General features: G+C 31.8%; 2 protein-coding genes across 3 annotated transcripts in view; one reads left to right on the top strand and one right to left on the bottom strand.

Annotated features, from left to right (window-relative positions):
• LOC117331786 overlaps window positions 1-20,835 on the top strand; it is a 69,910-nt gene that overhangs the window by 1,892 nt on the left and 47,183 nt on the right. The window lies entirely within an intron of this gene.
• Window positions 90-9,326, bottom strand: LOC117331789. The gene is made up of 6 exons (XM_033890673.1): window positions 9,284-9,326; window positions 4,977-5,022; window positions 4,144-4,307; window positions 3,594-3,813; window positions 3,180-3,232; window positions 90-2,657 (listed from the first exon to the last, which is right to left on the bottom strand). The coding sequence occupies exons 3-6, from the start codon at window positions 4,298-4,300 to the stop codon at window positions 2,506-2,508; spliced, it is 582 nt and encodes a 193-aa protein (XP_033746564.1). The 5' UTR covers window positions 4,301-4,307; window positions 4,977-5,022; window positions 9,284-9,326; the 3' UTR covers window positions 90-2,505.

Genomic DNA, 20,835 nt, shown 5'->3' with positions numbered 1-20,835 from the left:
TCTGTGAACACCAATTTTGACAGTTCTATTCAACAGCTGTTCTTGTCAATAATATTTAGATGCTATACAAGTAAATACAAATACTAATATATATTTCCATGTATGAAAGTTTTTATTGACAAAAATGGCACACCTACTCTAATAACTTGTTGATATATGATCAATAAAGTTCAAACACACAATGAAGTATTATAATAGTATTATATATGTTGTTTAAAATACATCCATAGCATGTTATGAAATACAAATCCTATACTAATTTACAGCTATAAGCTCTTTGATATCCAAACAGTCCTGACACAAAATACTTTGGAATGCAGTTTTACATTAAGTAATATTTATTTATTCACCTTTGTTTCGTTAATTATGTTTCGTATTAACTGAAAACAACTTTATACATGCAAAGGAATTGATATAACAATGCTATATGGAATTTCATTATTGGTTTTACAAACACATTGTCTTTTGTACATTCATGTATTTACAAATGTTTTGTTCCACGAATAATATCGATTTGCAGAACAGAAGGTACACATTACCTTAATACTGACATGATCGACTACACTCGGATGAGGATACAGAGATATAGTATCCTGGTCAATGTCTTGTCAAAGATTCAACAGTGATGGTAAAATGATAATGGTATACAAAGTTTGTACTACTGTCTAGAAGACAACACAAGTTTTAAAGCACATACGATATGAATATTTAATGGTAGATTCAACATTATTTGTACTTAAGTATGTGTAAGTTAAGATTTTTTTGTAAGAAAAAAATGTTTCTGTGCTCTACCTCATTAAGTATTACAATGATGTTTTTATATGTGATGAATTATGACACCTGATATACAAACTGAAATTTATATAGTATTGTTAAAGACGTTACATCGCCGACAAAGACTAATTGATCGGTCAAAAACAAGGATAGGCTATTGTAAAGTTTTATATCTTACAGACGTTACGTAATTACCACCCTTCAAACATTTGAGCTGCTCTCTATTTTTATAAAGTGCATTACACACAAAGAAATTCTACCGTGCGCTCTCTATGTATTTTGTATGTAACTTTCGGCCTTTTAAGCGATCAATTTCTTGTTTTTGTCATCTTTTTTTAAATTATGTATTCCTTTACCGTGAGTCACACGGATGCTATTTTGTGCATTTAGCAACAAACTGTATACGCTGTCGGCAATGTAACATCTTTAAACATGGTTTTTGTAGATATATCATGTCATTGTTGATACTTCTCTGATTGATGTTGTTAAAATAACCTATATATATATATATATATATATATAATACTCGCGGTAATATCAAAGACTTTTTGACCAACGATGTTTTTGACCAATAATGTAGTACATTTTTACACACACCAACACATATATTTATTATACATGCTTCCTATGTTGATTTACATAGATTTTGATGTTGCCCAAGAATTCAGCTTTTCTGGAATCTCCTTGCTTAGTATCATATGAAGCGAGACAGTTTTATTACAGAGACCTAGCACGACAAAACATATATGAAATTACCATAACGTTATAGTAGGGGTGCTACATCGGTTTTACTAAATGGTAATATCATAGTATTTGTACATGAGTTAATTCTGAGGCCGTGTTGATTATAGAAAAGTACATAATTAAATTGCTAAATTCCAGTAATTCCAGTTTTTTCATCTTTCATTCTTAGGTATCAAAACCACATTCTCTTTGAAATATACAAAGACATTTCTTTTCTATCTTGACGTTTAAATCAAGACTCGTAAATATAATAGTCAGTCAATGGATGAAAAGTATTTTGGTCATCTTATAATAATGATAACTACGGTAAGATACAATACAAGTTTGATGTAAAAAAAATTCCATGAAAAAATATAACACATTAAAAGTAATTAAAATAAGTACTATCTTAAAACCACATACATAGTTACATAATTTTGAATTTAATTATCAAACATTCAACCAAAACACGTTATATGATTAAAATTTTAGAAAATTCATGCTGGTCAATTTGTTCCTGATCGGCTGTTAAGACCACTGAGTGAGCACTGTTTCTATATCGTGCAAGTCGGCAAGATAAAAGATAATTTATGATCTCTTCTATATAATGACTGATGAAACCTTAATTTGAATGGCAAACTGATGTATAAATTTGTTTAAAACACAATGAATAATATTTCTTTGATCATCGTCAAGATAGTACATGACTGCAATTGTATGAATGTATTGAAAATGTACTTAGCATAATTTTCTTGTTTTAATGTTCATGAGATCTAAAAAAAATACCTAAATGATATTAAGTAGCAGAACCATTTAACGAACATCACAATAACATCTTTTGTCCTATAGTTACGATTGTGTTTGTTTTGTATTTTGTTTTTTCCCTTTCAATTTAATACTTTTATATAGGACTCTTGCTTTAATATTAGCTATATTGTAAAACTCTTCCACATAAGGCGAGGAGACTCGTATCATCATTAAAAATGTTCCCTCTGAAAACGGTATATTTCAACTACTGCATTCTTTCCTATCTGTCCCTCCTTCTTCAATATGTCTCCTGACCTCTTCAGTGCCTGATGTGATTGCAATTGCTGTCCTGCTCTCCCTTGTGGTGTGAGGGTCCTCATGATTATTCTGAGGTGGAATCATAGAGTATTTTTCTGAAAAGAACAATATTTCACTTATATTGCGTTACCCCATTGAGTTGAGTTATCTTCGGATCAATATTTTTCTGAATATTTACTGAGATCTATTTTTCAGACAGGTAATTTTACATGTTTAATCATGTAATTAAATATGTTTAAAAACCCCAATATGCGTGGGGATGTGAGAACACTAGTGATAAACATCAAGGAATTTGCACAAATATTCAAACCCATGGTCTATATCAATGTATTAAATACTGTAGTGTATATAATTATATGGCAGTGGGTAGAACTTCGTGCCTAATCCATGTGTGAAAAACACATTAAGATAAGCAGATGTTAATATATATATATTTAAATTAGTTTAAACATAAGAAATATTACGTAATTTCAGAGTATAGCGTTATCGATATATTATCTGCTACATCAGGGATGACACTACTGCTTTGACTATATTTTGCCTGTAAACGTTTATAAAAATAGTACTGAACCTTCAGTCATATTAACATAATTGAAATGGAATATATTAAACTGTACCTATTGATTGCGATGTGGAGGAGCCAATAGCACTGTCAATCTCAGCTTTTGTACTGACAAAATTGGAAAGAACATGCTATAAGATACATCATTATTTTAAAAATCGAATTGTTATTTTCATTCTTATTGTATTATATATTAACGTAAATACCTTTTTTGTCATGCATTATATTAATATAAAAAAAATGGTTTATCCGACATCTGACAATTCAACTCCAACTGAAATTAAGAACATGAACAGTGAATCATGACATTAAAAGAACCGTGATTTTTACTTCTTGTAGGGCACCGCGTATCACCGCTAATTAACGTAACGCTATATAATACATTCATGATCACCATGCTCTTCAAATCGTACGTAAACATATGTGTTATTGATAATAGTAAAGTTAATCAACTATAAATAAAACTTACTTGTTATCACCGATAAAAACTTTAGTCTCTTCTGGGTCAGCCTTTTCCATGGGTTTGGTACAACATTTAGTGACAGGAGGAGTAGTGTTCTTTTTGTGGTTTTTACAGAAGTATGCTATCACTCCGCAAATCATTACACATACTATGGCTACCAAGACCCCTGTCATTATCTTCCATATAAAGACCGTTCCCTCTTCCTGAACTGTCGGACAATTTACTCCTGTGAAACAAAACATTTAACATTACAAGATAATACAAGAACTATAAAAGGTAGAGACATCATTTAAGTGTGATTATGTAACCAGGAATTCTCCTAATACGGTAAGATACCACACACTTCGGAGTAACTGTGAGACAATGTGGAATCCCGGGAATAATAAATGTTGGAAAGACAACCAAATGAGTGCTGATGAATACTACACCAAATGTCAACTTATTTAAAACCGAACTTAAATAGTGCCGGATCTGATTAAACAGGCAATTTCCTAAACAGATCATAATATTATTTAAAAAAGAAGAAGATAATATGAGAATGGATTTAAGCTCTTACCATTATTGTCCCCACAATAGAGACTGCATGCCAGTCGTTCCCATTCTGCATCTCTCATGAAACAAGCTGAAGGATCACACCGACCAACTTGTCCATTCATTTTACAATATTGCTTGTATGGATCATAAAGATACTTGTTAGGTCCACAAGGAAACATGACTTCTCTGAAATACAAACAATTTATAAAATAAACCTACAACTAAGTATGATAAGTACAATAACTGATGTGAAAGATTAAATCTCACAAATTATTTGCATTCATATATATTAATTAATTCGCTTAATGTAAAGCAATTATTTACAAATAATGTACTTGTTAAACGGTAATGACTTCTTTATGGGAATCTCGCAATAACAACAATTGGGTATATAATAAATTACAAAATATACCTATAAAATTTGTCCATACCTTGTCAATGATAATAAAACAGTCAAATGTAGATTATAAATAGAAAAGGGGATTTCTTATTTAATCTATAAATACATGTAGATGTCTTTTGCGTATTATTCAAACAACATGGCAATCATCTAGTTACGTATTTCTACAAAAGATCTTCCTTGAGAATACAATATTATAAAAATTACATAATAATTATCTGAATTAAATAAAATCTATACGATTCTATTTCATATAAATGTTACATTAGTCCTCACTGCGGCGTCTGACTGAGGGTATGTGTATGTCTGTTTGTGTGTGTATACGCCGGCAATCCTGTTTGTGTGTGTACACGCCGGCAATCAATATATATATGTAAGAGATAGATAGGTGGTTATCGAAAAGTAACGTTGCGTGGTTAAAGGGTTAAAAAATGTAGGTAAGAATGTAGACTTACCTTATACGTGAGTACGAAATGGACAGACGTCAGGTTGAGGTGTGGACTATATAAAAGAAATGTAAAACAGTTTATAACAGACTGTCTAATAATAGACCTGACACACTACAGTATTTCGGAACTCCTTGCGCGATATCCGGTCTATGTACTGTACTAAATACAGATATAAATTGGTGATCCCAACAATATAATATAGCAAGGGGGGTTCCCAGTCTGCTATATAAAGCTTGCATCATCATGATATAAGGTCATTTAATGTAATATAATTATTAGACCTTACATTTAAATGTATTTCAGACATATTACCACTTCTATAAATCACAGTCCTTTTCTTTATTAATAATAAATTAAAATGTTAAAATGTTTAAATGCACAATTCTAATTACACAAACAATTTGGTGGCAGTGCATATACAAACATACATAACGGTTCAACAATATAAGTAGACTGCCCCATGTCTGATTGTAGATTCATCCTCAGTTTCAAACTAAGAGAAGATAATCTAGTATTAATAGCCGAGCAATTCTTAACAAAAAAATTAGTGCTGGTGGCTAATCTACAATATAAGCAAGGTGTAACTCCTTGTTCACGCTACCGGCAACTCGCTGTGTATCTAGAACATGTGTGGATTTATAATTCTGGTTAGATTAATAATTACATCGAATTATTTCGACAAGGACATTGTAATAACTCGATTAGATATATATGCCTGTGAAATACATTCTTATTTACTTACTCTTGTGGTGTGGAACGTCTTATAACACCGTGGCGGGAAGAGACACTGTCTAAATATAGATCTGATGAAAGAGTATAAGGATCGGTTCTCGGCAATATTTCCCAGAGTGCATTGCTAAGTGTTGTCTGTTTGAAACTGTGTTTGTATGCTATATTAATGAATCAGGATATGTTTTCGTTGCCTAACACCAAACGGCAATAAATTAAAATTGATAAAAATTTGAAGTCATCCAATATCGATCGCTTGTCGTCCATTCTGATGTGTCAAACATTTCACATGCATTATTGATGATATGATCGCTTCATTTCTATTTTTTTTTTTTTGAATTTCCATTCAATATTTATTCTTATATATGATTCATAGATGGTAAACTAACTTCGCAATGTTAACTAGAAAGTTAAGATGACTATACATCTTAGTCCCGATATATCAGTTTTAATATTAATTAAGCTACGATATTAACACCTGTTTACAAAACACAAAAAAATTAACCACTACGATATCATATCAGGAAAACTAAAAATGAAATTAAAAAAAAATCTTAAAGAATATTGTACTACTGCGATATCATGTCAGCTTTACTAATAACAATCACCAAACAAATAACAACAATCACCCAACAAATAACAACAATCACCAAACAAATAACAACAATCATCCAACAAATAACAACAATCACCCAACAAATAACAACAATCACCCAACAAATAACAACAATCACCCAACAAATAATAACAATCACCCAACAGATAACAACAATCACCCAACAAATAACAACAATCACTCAACAAATAACAACAATCACCCAACAAATAACAATCACCCCAACACATAACAACAATCACCCAACAAATAACAACAATCACCCAACAAATAACAACAATCACCAAACAAATAACAACAATCACCCAACAAATAATAACAATCACCCAACAAATAACAACAATCACCCCACAAATAACAACAATCACCCAACAAATAACAACAATCACCCCACACATAACAACAATCACCCAACAAATAACAACAATTACTCAACAAATAATAACAATCACCCAACAAATAACAACAATCACCCAACAAAGAACAACAAGCACCCAACAAAGAAAACAAGCACCCAACAAAGAACAACAAGGACTGCAACAAATAACAACAAGCAGCCAACAAAGAACAACAAGCACCCAACAAAGAACAACAAGCACCCAACAAGAACAACAAGCACCCCACAAAGAACAACAAGCACCCAACAAAGAACAAGCACCCCACAAAGAACAACAAGCACCCCAACAAATAACAACAATCACCAACAATAACAACAATCACCCAACAAATAACAACACTCACCCCACAAATAACAACAATCACCCAACAAATAACAACAATCACCCAACAAATAACAACAATCACCCAACAAATAACAACAATCACCCAACAAATAACAACAATCACCCCACAAATAACAACAATCAACCCACAAATAATAACAATCACCCAACAAATAACAACAATCACCCAACAAATAACAACAATCACCCAACAAATAATAACAATCACCCAACAAATAACAACAATCACCCAACAAACATAGACATATACGAAGGGAGGCTACTCTTACTTGTATTATGGAGTTATATCTTTCATATCTTGAATTTTATGTAGATAATCACCACAACAAGCATAAACAAATTTTAAAAGGGAAAAAAGGTTATGTGTTTAATTCAATACTGTGCTGTGTGTTGGGAGAAATAATCTGGTAGTAGTTTTTGTTTGTTTTTATTTTTGACAATTGTTTCATTCAATTTTCTACACGCCAATTTTACAATTAAAACCTGACATATTTGCACACTCATTCTCGTTCGAATTATACTTAATTCTTGTTGACATATAAACCATAATCTATACTCAAATCGGAAGTTTATTTAATTCTATATCAGGTTATCATGACATTATTTATATACTTTTTATTTGATGATACGAAGATGATGTGCTTATTCCTTTACACTAACAGTCATCAGAGGTTTAGAACTAAGGACAATGGGCTTTATACAGTTTGATTTTGCAAGATAGTCACGTATAAGTTCTGTTTGTTACCAGTTTTTAGCCATCAAATTACTAATGGAGCTTATATATGTGCCAATAAAGTTCAAATGAATTGAAAAACAAATAAATAAATAAAATAGGTTTTTGTTAAGACCAGATTAAATGACTGTAGTTTAAATAGAAGGATACATTTATTCCTTGTGAACGTAGACATATGGAGCACTTCGACGTACCTGAATATCTACTACAAATTAACAATGAAATACTTGTATCAATTATGAAGCCTAACAGTATTCCAAACAAAAATTAATCCAATTGCTAGCAAAATGAGTCCATAGACATGTATTAGTATTGGTGTGATAATATGTCTTAATAATGGTCTGTTATTATTCATTTATTTTTGAAGAAGTGATAATTAGTTTCTTATTGTTATCATTTCCTTCATGTATATGCTGCATTCACGTTTTAGTGCAAATATAGCTTAATATTGAACTTGATTTTATTGGTTAAGAAAGATATCCCTTTATAAGAAAAAGAAAGTGATCTTCTGGTTAAAGTGATGAACAAATTGATCGAAAAGACTGTTCCACTATCAATATAAAAACAAAATGATGAACGAGCATAATCCTATTGAGATGTAAGTTTTAACGAAAATGTCATTGGAAGAGATAAGCTTATTGGTTGTTGGGCAGTATTGTTTAATTAAGCCATTGTCAGCATTTTACTGCACAGTTCTCTATTCATATAGGGTATGGATAGAAGGGAAATGTAATGTTGATATCAATAAAACTTTGATGAAATATAAATCTGTTATATGGTAAAGAAGATACCAAATGTTCTTAGATCTATGGGCAAAGAAAAATATGTAAACTTGATGAATTACAATTAAATTTGTTATTGAAATTAATGATAATGACTTGTCTGTTGAGTCATCAACTATTCCCGCTGTTTACCTTTAACAGGTTCAAAAATATTACAATAATAATAAAGGAAATTACCTTGACTAACTTATTTACATGTAAAAAATGATGATCTAATTATATTACAGTTTCCATTGCAGCATGATATTAGGGATGCATATATTCTTATTATGAAGCATCAGTATCTTGAACAAATGACTTAATAAACATGTATATAAACGTACCTACATTGGAAATGATACAAATTAATTTCACAAAAGGCTGATACATATAATGCTATGCCTCACCACTACTATCAATGCGTATGACGCGTTCTATAAATAGAATCGAAAGACACAACAGTGCATGATATAACTACAGTAACTTGTTTCCCCATCCCATATGAATGGACGTGTTTTGTTTTTTTGAGTAATGAATAAAATATCGAAGAGGATATAAAGGTGGGGATCAAATATATTTCATTTAATCTGATGTGAATGCTAATATAAAGATATATGTATGTTAGTTCAATTAGATTATTGTTGACCTAATTTCGGGTGTACTGTTTATTTCTTAAATCTTAAATCCTACAATACTAAATCAAAATTATGTTCATATATAAGTGGCCATACCTTGATATTATTAGGATGTTTGCCTCTTCATCGATAATCACACAGCTAACGGAGTTGGCTGTGTGACAACGATTTCATGTATCGGTGTTTATTTATATTCAATTTGCTCGTGTGCTAAAATGGATTTCAACTAACCAATAGGCATCCTTATTGTGGGCGGTACAGAATTACGTACATACACTCTAGAAAATTCTAGATTATCGTACTGACTCATGTATCCGTTGTAAACAGCCTTGCGTAATCATCATTTGCAGCTACGATTCGGTGTTTGTAGATTTTGTTTTTGTTTTTTACAACTCGATACTCTCTTTTATTATTTGTCTCGAAAATTATATATTCTTGTCTTATACTATAGTTAGACGTTACAGAATGTAAGATAAGTTAATATGAAAGAATGCTGATGTAACACTCTTAACGCTTTTCATAATAAATCTATATCAATTGTCGAATAGGCACTCTTCGCATCACAATACGTGTCATTTCAGAATATCTCAAAAGAACGTCGGTGTATGATCGACTTATTGAGTAGGGTAATAAACACTGTTTTTGTTTAACTACAACAATACGGTATATTTATATATAATACAGTATATAACGAATCATGGAATTACACGACTTAAAGTGTTAATGAATTTATCGTTACCATGTATCAACATTTCCATATATATTTAACGTGATTAATAAAGTTTTTCCTCTTTTCATGTCAGGTTATTGCAATGATCTTAAGTTTTAAAACAACAACTTTTACGCCAATATTTTGTAAAGCTCTATCAGCAAACACAAACGGAGCAGTGTGACCCCCACGCTCTTCAACAAACAGTACATATATAATAATTAATTATATGTATTATAACATAATATAAATGGACCAGGTGCCAAGTCCCTGTGACACAGAACACGTGTATACAATTATAATGATCACACATCATGATTATCATCATTATTAGGTATCGTTTATCCTTCATATATTAGAACTTGAAGACTAAACTAAATTGAGTTTTCATTACAATTGTCAAAATAAATTTCGTTCTTGTTGTGAGTCGAAAAAAAACTTAATTTACAAAATATGTTTCCCTTAGCGTTGCCAAATTAAATCTTTGCTTTTGAAACGACTTCCATGTTAAGTACAGAAGATGGCGTCAATAAAACGATCATCAGTAGACAGTATATATACTGTACAAATGACAAATTATTTCAATCGTCAAACAACGTAAGAACGGCCACATCAAAGAAATCGCCTTAGTATATATCAAATTTAATAAAATAATACGTGATATTCATTTTTTTTTCAATTAGAATTTTTGATAAAAACGTGAAGGGAAAAAAGAAAATGATTTAATTCACAAGACAAAACTGATTTTGACAGAATTTCGAAATCATCAGAGAAAAATATAGACTCATAAAAACAGTCATTCACGAAACCATATTATTACGTTACCTGATTTAGGTAACCAAAGATCACACACTTGTGCTTATTCCAATAGTTCATACCATTGTCAGCTCTACTATCGTTCTGGTTCCTTCAACCACTGCATCCACGTATTAATGAATATGCATATAAAAGATAAATACTGTGTGTATTATATATCTATCTGCTGTAGAAACACTTTTAGTATTTAGTCAAATTGCATACTATACATTTAATAGTCATGGATGCGATATCAAAACGCCAAAATAGAAAAAAAAAGGAGTCATCTTTGAAAAAAAACCCAACTTGATATAGTCAGATTGTCAAAACTATGATATTGTACTCAGGGCAATTGAAGACAATGCTAAATGATACATACAAATATAGGCTATAGGACAGCATTATCAGCAGGTAGAATAGTTCCAAGTGTCATTGTTTATCAATGAAATAAGTACATCGAACGACTTTATGATATTGTCTCGCCGTATCACTTTGGCTCTCTCAAACTCTCAAAACATACACATACTTGTACCCTCTTTTATACGTTACTGAAAGGTAGTAAACATAGAACGTATAGAACTCTTAACAATTCCATCTACACTTATAAAATTACATACATTTTCACGACCATCTAAAACATTATGATTACGTTCCATTCCTCTAAAATATCAACTGCTGGGTTATTATTGAAGTAATTGTAACTTTGATATAACTTTTCCCCGTAAAATACTGCAAACAAACTTATTTTCGCGTTATCATGCCTAACGACTTTTTCGTGGTAATCTAGTTTCAGGATTTAGAGTAATGAAGACCTGTTGAACTGTAGTTGAAATTATTTGGGGTCAGTTAAATTCGCGAAATTTAATTGCCCTCGATTGCAGATTTTGTTTGGTGTTATATTATTCCTTTCTTTGACGAACCATTTCAGCAGCATCTTATATAAGTTGTTTGGAGCGACAGGTACTTTCTTTTTCAACATCAGTTGGTTTCACCTCATTGAAGTCATCGCCTTCAATGCAAACCGATTGAAGCTATTTTCTTAGCGAAGTTGTTATTTTACTCAGTAATTGCTTACATGTATTACATTTTGCAATAAGATATAGTAAAAATACGAGCAACTGTTATAAGTTATTATATTTCTCAAGATTTAAAGAAATAAGAGGCCTATCGTCTTAAAAGGTATTACATTTTTTGTATTATAGGATGATTAGCTTGTTAAAGCACCATTTTAGGTAAGTTCCAATTTTTGGATCCTGTCTTTCGGTCCCAAAGGGTCCTAACTTTCTGTCCCCAGGGGTCAAAATGAGTTCATTTATTAAAGAAATGATAATAATCTCCAAATAATGTCAACACCAAAGTTTGGATATATAATACTTGGGCCCCATCTTGCTATCTCCAGTGGCCAAGCCAGCCTCATTTATTCAGGAAATGACTGCCATCTCCGATCAAATGTTTGAGGACAAATTTTGCTGAAATCTGCCTAATGGGAGAAGAATATTAAAGCTTGATTTCTCAATTTCTCCTAACATGCCTCGCGTATTGGCTAATAGGGGCACATCAAATGTCGTATGACGACGGACGAAACAGATGGCTATAAGTCATCCTGATCATTCGGGTCAGATGAAGATGTATGTATTATACCTATCTATCGGTTAAACCCCTGGTCACTATGTATGTATTGTTGACTATTATGCTTTCATGGTCATTTTTAAACAACTCGTTGGTATGATATGCATTAAAAAGCATTTTGAAACTTTTTAAAACCAGATGACTAGCAGTAAAAGTTACCTTATTTGTAATAGAAATCTATATATAACGTGTAATGGTAAACAATTATGTAACACAATACGCGAAACAGAAAATATGAGACAAATCTGCAGTCGTCTAATCCATCGAGAACGTGACCGTTGGATTTCGAATGTAAGTGTAAGGTGATGGCGCGCGACACTACAGAATATCATTATAGGATATAAACCTTGTGTGTATAGTTCTATAGATGGCAGGCGACACTACAGAATATTAATATAGGATATAAACCTTGTGTGTATAGTTCTATAGATGACAGGCGACACTATAGACTATTATTAGAGGAATGAGCCTAGTATTGATAGTTATATAGATGGCAGGCGACACTACAGAATATTAATATAGGATATAAACCTTGTGTGTATAGTTCTATAGATGGCAGGCGACACTACAGAATATTAATATAGGATATAAACCTAGTGTTTATAGTTCTATAGATGACAGGCGACACTACAGACTATTACTATAGGATATGAACCTAGTGTTTATAGTTATATAGATGGCAGGCGACACTACAGACTATTACTATAGGTCATGAACCTTGTGTGTATAGTTATATAGATGGCAGGCGACACTACAGACTATTACTATAGGATCATGAACCTTGTGTGTATAGTTATATAGATGGCAGGCGACACTACAGAATATCATTATAGGATATAAACCTTGTGTGTATAGTTATATAGATGGCAGGCGACACTACAGAATATTAATATAGGATATGAACCTAGTGTTTATAGTTATATAGATGGCAGGCGACACTACAGACTATTATATAGGATATGAACCTAGTGTTTATAGTTCTATAGATGGCAGGCGACACTACAGAATATTAATATAGGATATAAACCTAGTGTTTATAGTTCTATAGATAGCGGGCGACACTACAGAATATTATTAGAGGAATGAGCCTAGTATTGATAGTTATATAGATGGGAGGCGACACTACAGAATATTAATATAGGATATAAACCTTGTGTGTATAGTTCTATAGATGGCAGGCGACACTACAGAATATTAATATAGGATATAAACCTAGTGTTTATAGTTCTATAGATGACAGGCGACACTACAGACTATTACTATAGGATATGAACCTAGTGTTTATAGTTCTATAGATGGCAGGCGACACTACAGAATATTACTATAGGTCATGAACCTTGTGTGTATAGTTATATAGATGGCAGGCGACACTACAGGAAAATTTTTGGATAAATTTTTGATGGAGGCACACAAAATATTTTTAGGAATAACCCGTGTTTAATTATAATGAGGCGACCAAAAAATTTTTATAGGGAAAAAAAAGGTTGTTTTAAAAGGGGCGGGAAAAAGAAATTATTAAGGAATACCTTTTTTTTAGTTTATAGATGGAGGGGAAAACAATATTAAAAAGGATATAAACCTTGTGTGTAAGTTTATAGATGGCGGGGACACTACGGAAAATTTAAAAGGATATAAACCTGTGTTTTTTTTTAAAAGATACGGCGACACTACGATATATAAGGGAATGACCTAGTTTTATGTTTATAGATGGAGGGGGTACGAATATTATAGGTAAACCTTGTGTTATTTTATAGATGTCAGGCGAACCCAGATATTTTATAGGATAAACCTGTGTTTAAATTTATAGTGGCAGGGGGACCCACAGAATATTAATATGGATATTTTAAATTTTTATTTAAAGAGGGGCACACTACAAAAAATTTTGGGGAAGGTATAAAAATTGGGTAATTTTTTTTAAAGGCAGGGGAAAAAATTTTAAAAAGGTTAAATTGTGGGGAAGTTTATAAGGAGGGAATGATAAATTTTAAGGGTTTTAAAACCTTTGGGTTTTTTTTTGATGGGGGTATAGCTATATTAAGGAAAGCAAATAGTTTTTATTTTTTAATGGAGGCGCAAATACAGATATTCTATAGGTATGAACCTTGTGTTTAAATTTATAGATGGCAGGCGACACTACAGAAAATTTAAGGATTAAACCTTGTTTTTATTTATAATGGGGGCGAACTACCCCCAAAATTAAAAGAAAAAACCCGTTTTATAGTTTATAGATGGGGGGACCTACAAATATATTAAGGGAAAACCTGTTTGATAGGGATAAGAGGGAGGGACACAAGAAAATTATATAGGATAAAACCTGTGTTATAGTTCTATAGATGGAAAGGGGAAAAAAATTTAATATGGATATAAAACCCAAATGTTTATGTTCTATAGAGCGGCGACACTAAGATATTACTATAGGTATGAACCTTTTTAATTAAAGAGGGAGGCACACGAATTATTTTGGTATAAACCTTTTGGGATTTTAGATGGCAGGCGACACAAGAATTTAATAAGGTAAAAACCTTGTGTGTTTTATTTATAAGGCGGCACACTAAAGATATTATTGGGAAAGGCCTAGTTTGAAAATAGATAAAAAAGAATTTAATTGGTAAACTAAGGTTTAAGAATAAAAAACAATATTATTAGGGAAAAGACCTGTTTGAAGTTATTAAAGGGGGCAAACCCGAATATTTAAAAAAAAAAAAAAAAAAAAAATTTTTAAATGGGGGGAATAAAATAACAAAAATAAAATTGGGTTTTTGTTTAAGATGAAGGGGGGCACTTTTTGATAATTAGGATGAAACCTTTTTTGGTAAAAGTTTAAAGGGAAAAAAAAAAAATAAAAATATAAACCTTGGTTAATTTTTGGGGGGAAAAAAAAATAAAATAAACCTTGTTTATAGTTTATAGATGGGCAGGGGACCCGACTTTAATATGGATAAAAACCTTGTTTTAATTTTTAAGGGGGGGGCACCAGTATTTTGGTATAAAAATTTTTGTTTTTGTTTTTAGATGCAGGGGACATACAGATATTAAAGGTTTAACCTGGGTTATTTTCTTAATGGAGGCGACCTACAGAATATTTTTTAGGTATGAATTGTGGTAAGTTTAAAAGGGGAAAACCCGGGAATATTTTTTTAAAAAATTTGAATTTTTAATTTAAAACCCCAAATAAAAATTATAAAAAAACCTTGTGTTATAGTTTATAGGGGGCGACACTAAATATTTTAAGGAATTTAAAAATTGTTTTTTAGTTATAGGGGGCCCCCGAATTTGGGGGAATTTAAAATTTTTAAGTTTAAGAGGGGAAAGGCCCTAAGATATAAATTGGTTTAAAATTGTTGGGTTTTTTTTTGGGGGCCCCTACAAATAAAATTAATATTTTTGGCATAGATCGGGGGAAACCCATTGTATTTAGAGGAAGGCCTAGTTTGATGGTTTTAACGGGTAAGTTTATAAGGGGGAAACCTTGGTTTTATATAGATACAATAAAAAAAATTTTTAAAGGGAAAAAACCCCTTTTTTTTTATAGATCAAAAATTTATAGATAGCCTAGTTTTTAGTTTTGAAGGGGGGAATAAATTTATAGGCATGAAATTTTTTATAGTTTATGAAGGGGGAATAAATTTTTTTATAGGCGAACTGGTTTGTATAGTATAAATGGGGAAAATCAGGGGAAAACATTATAGGAAAAAATTGGTTTTAGTTTGATGGAGGCAACACGAAAATAATAAGATATAAACCTTGTGGTTTTTTTTTAAAGGGGGCGCACAAAAAATTATATAGGAATAAACTTTTGGGGTTAATTTTAAATTTGGGGAAACAGAATATTTTAAGAATAACCCCTTTTTTTGTTTATAGATGGGAGGCGACACACAGAAAATTAAATAGGATAAAACTGGGGGGGTTTTAGTTTTTGTTTTGGGGACCCCAAAAATTTATAGGATTAAAAAAATTTTATTATAGTAAGGGTGGTATTTTAAAAGGAAAAACCTATTTTATAGATTAACGGGATAAATATTTAGTCAGAAACCCCGGGGTATTAAATAGGGGGAAAAAAGTTTTTTCTATAGGTTTGAAACCCTTGTTGGATAGTTTTTTAGTAGGGAACCACAAACATTTATAAATAAAACCCTTTTTGGTTATTTTTTTTGGGGGGCACCCGAAAATTATATAGGATATAAACCCGGTTATAGTTCTTAGATGCAGGGGACATACAACTATTATTTAAAGGGGCCTTTTATGTATTAGTGGAGGGGGACTCAGCTATTCTAGGGCATGAACTTGGTTATAGTTTTTAGATGGCAGGCGACACACAGAATTTCTATAGGTATAAAATTGTGGTATAGTTTAAAATGGAGGCGAACTACAATTATTTGGGGGAAAAAAATTTTTTTTTTTTAGTTTTCAGGCGACATACAATATTAAATATAGGTATAACCTTGTTGTATAGTTTTTGGGGGGGGACACTTGGGATTTTTTTTATAAGGCCCCAACCTTTTTGTTTGAATAAAAAAAAAATTCATTATGGAAAAAACCTTGTTTTTGTTCTAATTGGGTAAGTTTTTTAGAAAACCTTTGGAAGTTAAAAGGGGGAAAAAAAAAATTTATAGGAAAACCTTTTTATTAAAAGGGGGGAACTAAATTTTTAAAGGGAAAGAGCCTAGTAGAATATTAAAGGGAAATAAGAAAAAATATGGATAAAAAATTGTGATAGTTTTAGTAGGGAAACCCGTAAATATAGGAATTTAAATAGGTTTTTTTGTTTAAGTAAAGGACAAAGACTTTATAAGGGGGAAAGAACCTGGGTTTATAGTTTATAGTGGCAGGGGACACTACAATATTATAAGGTCGAACCTTTTTTGTTTTAATAGGGCAAAAAATATTATTAAAAAAACCTTGTTATAGTTATTAAAGGGGGGGCAACAGAATTCTTATAGGAATAAAACCTTTGGGTAAGTTTTAGAGGCAGGGGGAACTACAAAAATATAAATTAAAAAAAAATTGGTTTTTTTTTTTAAAAACCGGGACATTTTTAAAAAAAAGTTTTTAAAATTTTTTTGGAAGGGACACTAAGAATATTATAAGGATTAAAAGGGTTATAGTTTAAAAGATGGCGGGGAAAATACAGAAAATTATATAGGATATAAACCCGTGGGATAGTTCTATAAAAAGGCGGGGGGGACAAATATTTTAAGGAAACCCATTTTATAGTTTTAGATGGGAGGGGAAAAAAAAAAGGAAAAACCCGTTGTTTTGTTTTAGGGGGGAAAAAAATATTTATAGGTTTCTTTTGTTTATTTAAAAGGGAAAACAATTTTTTACCCTTTTTGAATATTTTTAAAATGGGCGGGCATACATATAAAGGTTGAAGTTTATAAAAAAGGGAAAAAAAACGAATTTTTTGGAAAAAACCTTTTTTTTTGGGAAAAAAGATGGGGGAAATAAGAATAAAATATAGGTATAAACCTTTTTTGAAGTTTTTAATAAACACAAATAAAAAATAGAATAAAAAATTTGGGGATTTATAAGGGGCGCATATAAATTTTTTGGGGAAAACTAGTTTAAGGGTTTTATAAATAGGGACATAAATTTTTAGTTATAACCGTGGTAAAAAAAAAAAAAATTCATTTAATATAAATTTTTTTAAAATTTAAAAGGGGGGGGACAAAAACAAATATTAAAATTTGGGAAAAATGTTTTATACAAAAAGGGGGGGGCATAAAATAATTAAAATGACCAATTAAGAAAGGGAGGGAAAAACAAAAATTTTATAGGAATTATCTTTTGTTTTTTTTCTTAATCAGGGGAACTACGGTTTTTAATTGGTTTCCCCCGTTTTTTTGTTTTAAAAATACCCGGGGGCACTAGATATTACGTTCTAATGGTAAAGAACAAGGAAGTATTGCAATTGCTATTCGACATAATAAAAATTCCTAACGGAACTCGAATGATATTATGTAAGGAAATGTCATATGCCATAGTCTTACAGGTAAAAAGGTATTGAATTGGTAACATTACTACAAAGACAAGAAAAAAGCCTATAACGATACCGCAGGTATTTTGATACTCTTTATGTATTCTGTAGAATAAAGACTCGATTGTTTGATAGAATGCAAAAGATGTAACAATAACAAATCATGTATACAATTGAAAATTAAAGATTTCTCATTTTCATTCAACATATATGAGTTATATGACAAACATCAGCTAACCATAGTGTAGAACATTATAAGTCATTTTATAACAGAGAAAATGCAAGCCACATCAATATCTTAGAATTCCCCCGATCTATATATACCACAGGGAGTGGTATCTATAAATAGTGATGACGTAAAAGTTATTGTTTCAGGCATCAAAAGGTGTAAACAAACAATAAACAGATAAAATGATATTCATTTAAATGATAAATTTCCTTTAAAACATTTACCACGTCGATAAATCTGAACACCGTACTTTATTGACAAATCTAATACATGAGTAATTTGGTGGCAATACATATACAAACATACATAACGGTTCAACAATATAAATAGAGTATTATATTAGACAGATGCACAGACAACAAAGCTCGTGTTTTCAACCGATTTTATATCATGAGTGTAATTATTTTTTTTTTTTTTTTTTTTCTTCTTTTTATTTTCAATGTGAATAAGCCTATCTGTGTTTGACTTGTCTGGTTTGTCCTGTTTTTGTTGTTGTCTAGTTCAACCTTGTGTATATGTAGGTCCATAAGTGATATATAGATAATACGTAATTGTAGATATTTATTTCGATCATCTTTAAACAATTATGTTTTATTATACGTAAGTAGGATTCATTTGTATGTCTATGTATCTGTGTAAGTTTAACACAACTGTTAAATGCAAGTATAACCCCCTTGTTCACGCTCCGGCAATTCGCTGTGTATTGCAAGCATGTGTGTGGATTTAGAATTCTGGTCAGATTAATAAACGATCGAATTATTTAGATGATGGTAATGTAATCACTGGATTAGATATGCCTGTGAAATATATTCTCATTTACTTACTTTTATGGTATGAACGTCTAGGCGGCAGCGCGTAACAGCGTGGCGGGAAAATAGAATTTCTGAGTGTTCTCTGACGAAGGAGTAAGGATCGGTCTACGGCAATATCTCACAGAGTGCATTGCTAACTGTTGATTGGCTGGCTAAAATAGTGGTGTTCAAAAACCTGCTTGAAACTGTGCTTGTATGCTTTACTTATGAATCACAATATGTTTTCGTTCCCTAACACCAAACAGCAACAAAAAATAAAAGATAAATATTTGAAGAAATCCACTGGCGATCGCTTTTCGTCCATTTGACATGATCGCTTCTTTTCTATTGTTTTGTTTTCATTCTCAATCAATATGCATAATTGTATGATATTCATAGATTATAAACGGACTTTGTAATGTTAACTAGGAAGTTAAGATGACTACATCTTAGTCCGCATTATCAGTTTAAACATTGAACATCTGTATTTACAGTGATATCAATGTTTATAGCGGCATTACAGTGGTGTAATTCTGTTCTAAATTATAGATAACTAATTACTGACTTTTGTGATTCATTTTTAGCTCACCCGGTCCGAAGGGCCGGTGAGCTTATGCCATGGTGCGCCGTCTTCCGTCGTCCGTCAACATTTGCTTTTAATCGCTACTAGTCATAAAATGCTGAATGGTTTTTAACCAAATTGGGTCAGAAAGATCCTTCGGGAAGGGGAACAGATTTTGCTTTAATTACAAATCTGACCCCCAAGGGGCGAGAGGGGCGGGGCTCAATAGGGGAAATAGAGGGAATATCTTTACATCGCTACTAGTAATAAAGTTATTGATGGATTTGAACCCAATTAGGTCAGAAACATCCTTAGGGGGGAGGGGAAAAGATTTTGCATAAATGATGGCTCTGGTCCCCAAGGGGCCAAAGCAGCTGGCCCGATAGGGGAAATAGAGGTCATTCCTTTAAATCGCCATTTGTCATAAAGTAATGAATACATTAGAACCAAATTTGATCAGAAACATTCATAGGGGAATGGAAACAGATTTTACATTAATGACGACTCTAACCCCAAGGGGCCAGAGGGGCGGGGCTATATAGGAGAAATAGAGGTAATTTCTCAGATATGGTGGAATCAAACACTGTTCATAGATGGAAGGGGATTTCATGACCCTGGGGTCTCACATTTGCCCCTGGTGAGGGGGGTAAACTTTACTATAGCTTATATAGGGAAATCACATATTTTACTATAATGTGCTTTGATTTCTATTGGAAATTATTCTAACTTGGTTAAGATTATCAGCTTGTGATGGCAGTATTATGGTATACACATGTTGACCCTGACTGACCCCCAGGGCTGGTTGGGCGGGGCTAAAAAGGGTCAAATTGACTGACAGTTTCCAAAATCTTCTTTACTCTCAGACATGATGGAATCAAATACTCTTCATAGGTGGAAGGGTCTTAAGGTGCTTTACCAAAATTGTGAATTTCATGACCCTGGGGTCTCACATTTGC

This window comes from Pecten maximus, chromosome 7, assembly GCF_902652985.1.
Source record: "Pecten maximus chromosome 7, xPecMax1.1, whole genome shotgun sequence".
In the NCBI taxonomy this organism is placed as follows: Eukaryota; Metazoa; Mollusca; class Bivalvia; order Pectinida; family Pectinidae; genus Pecten; species Pecten maximus.
Note: the sequence above shows the minus strand (reverse complement) of the source record. Positions and strands in the feature narration are given on the sequence as shown.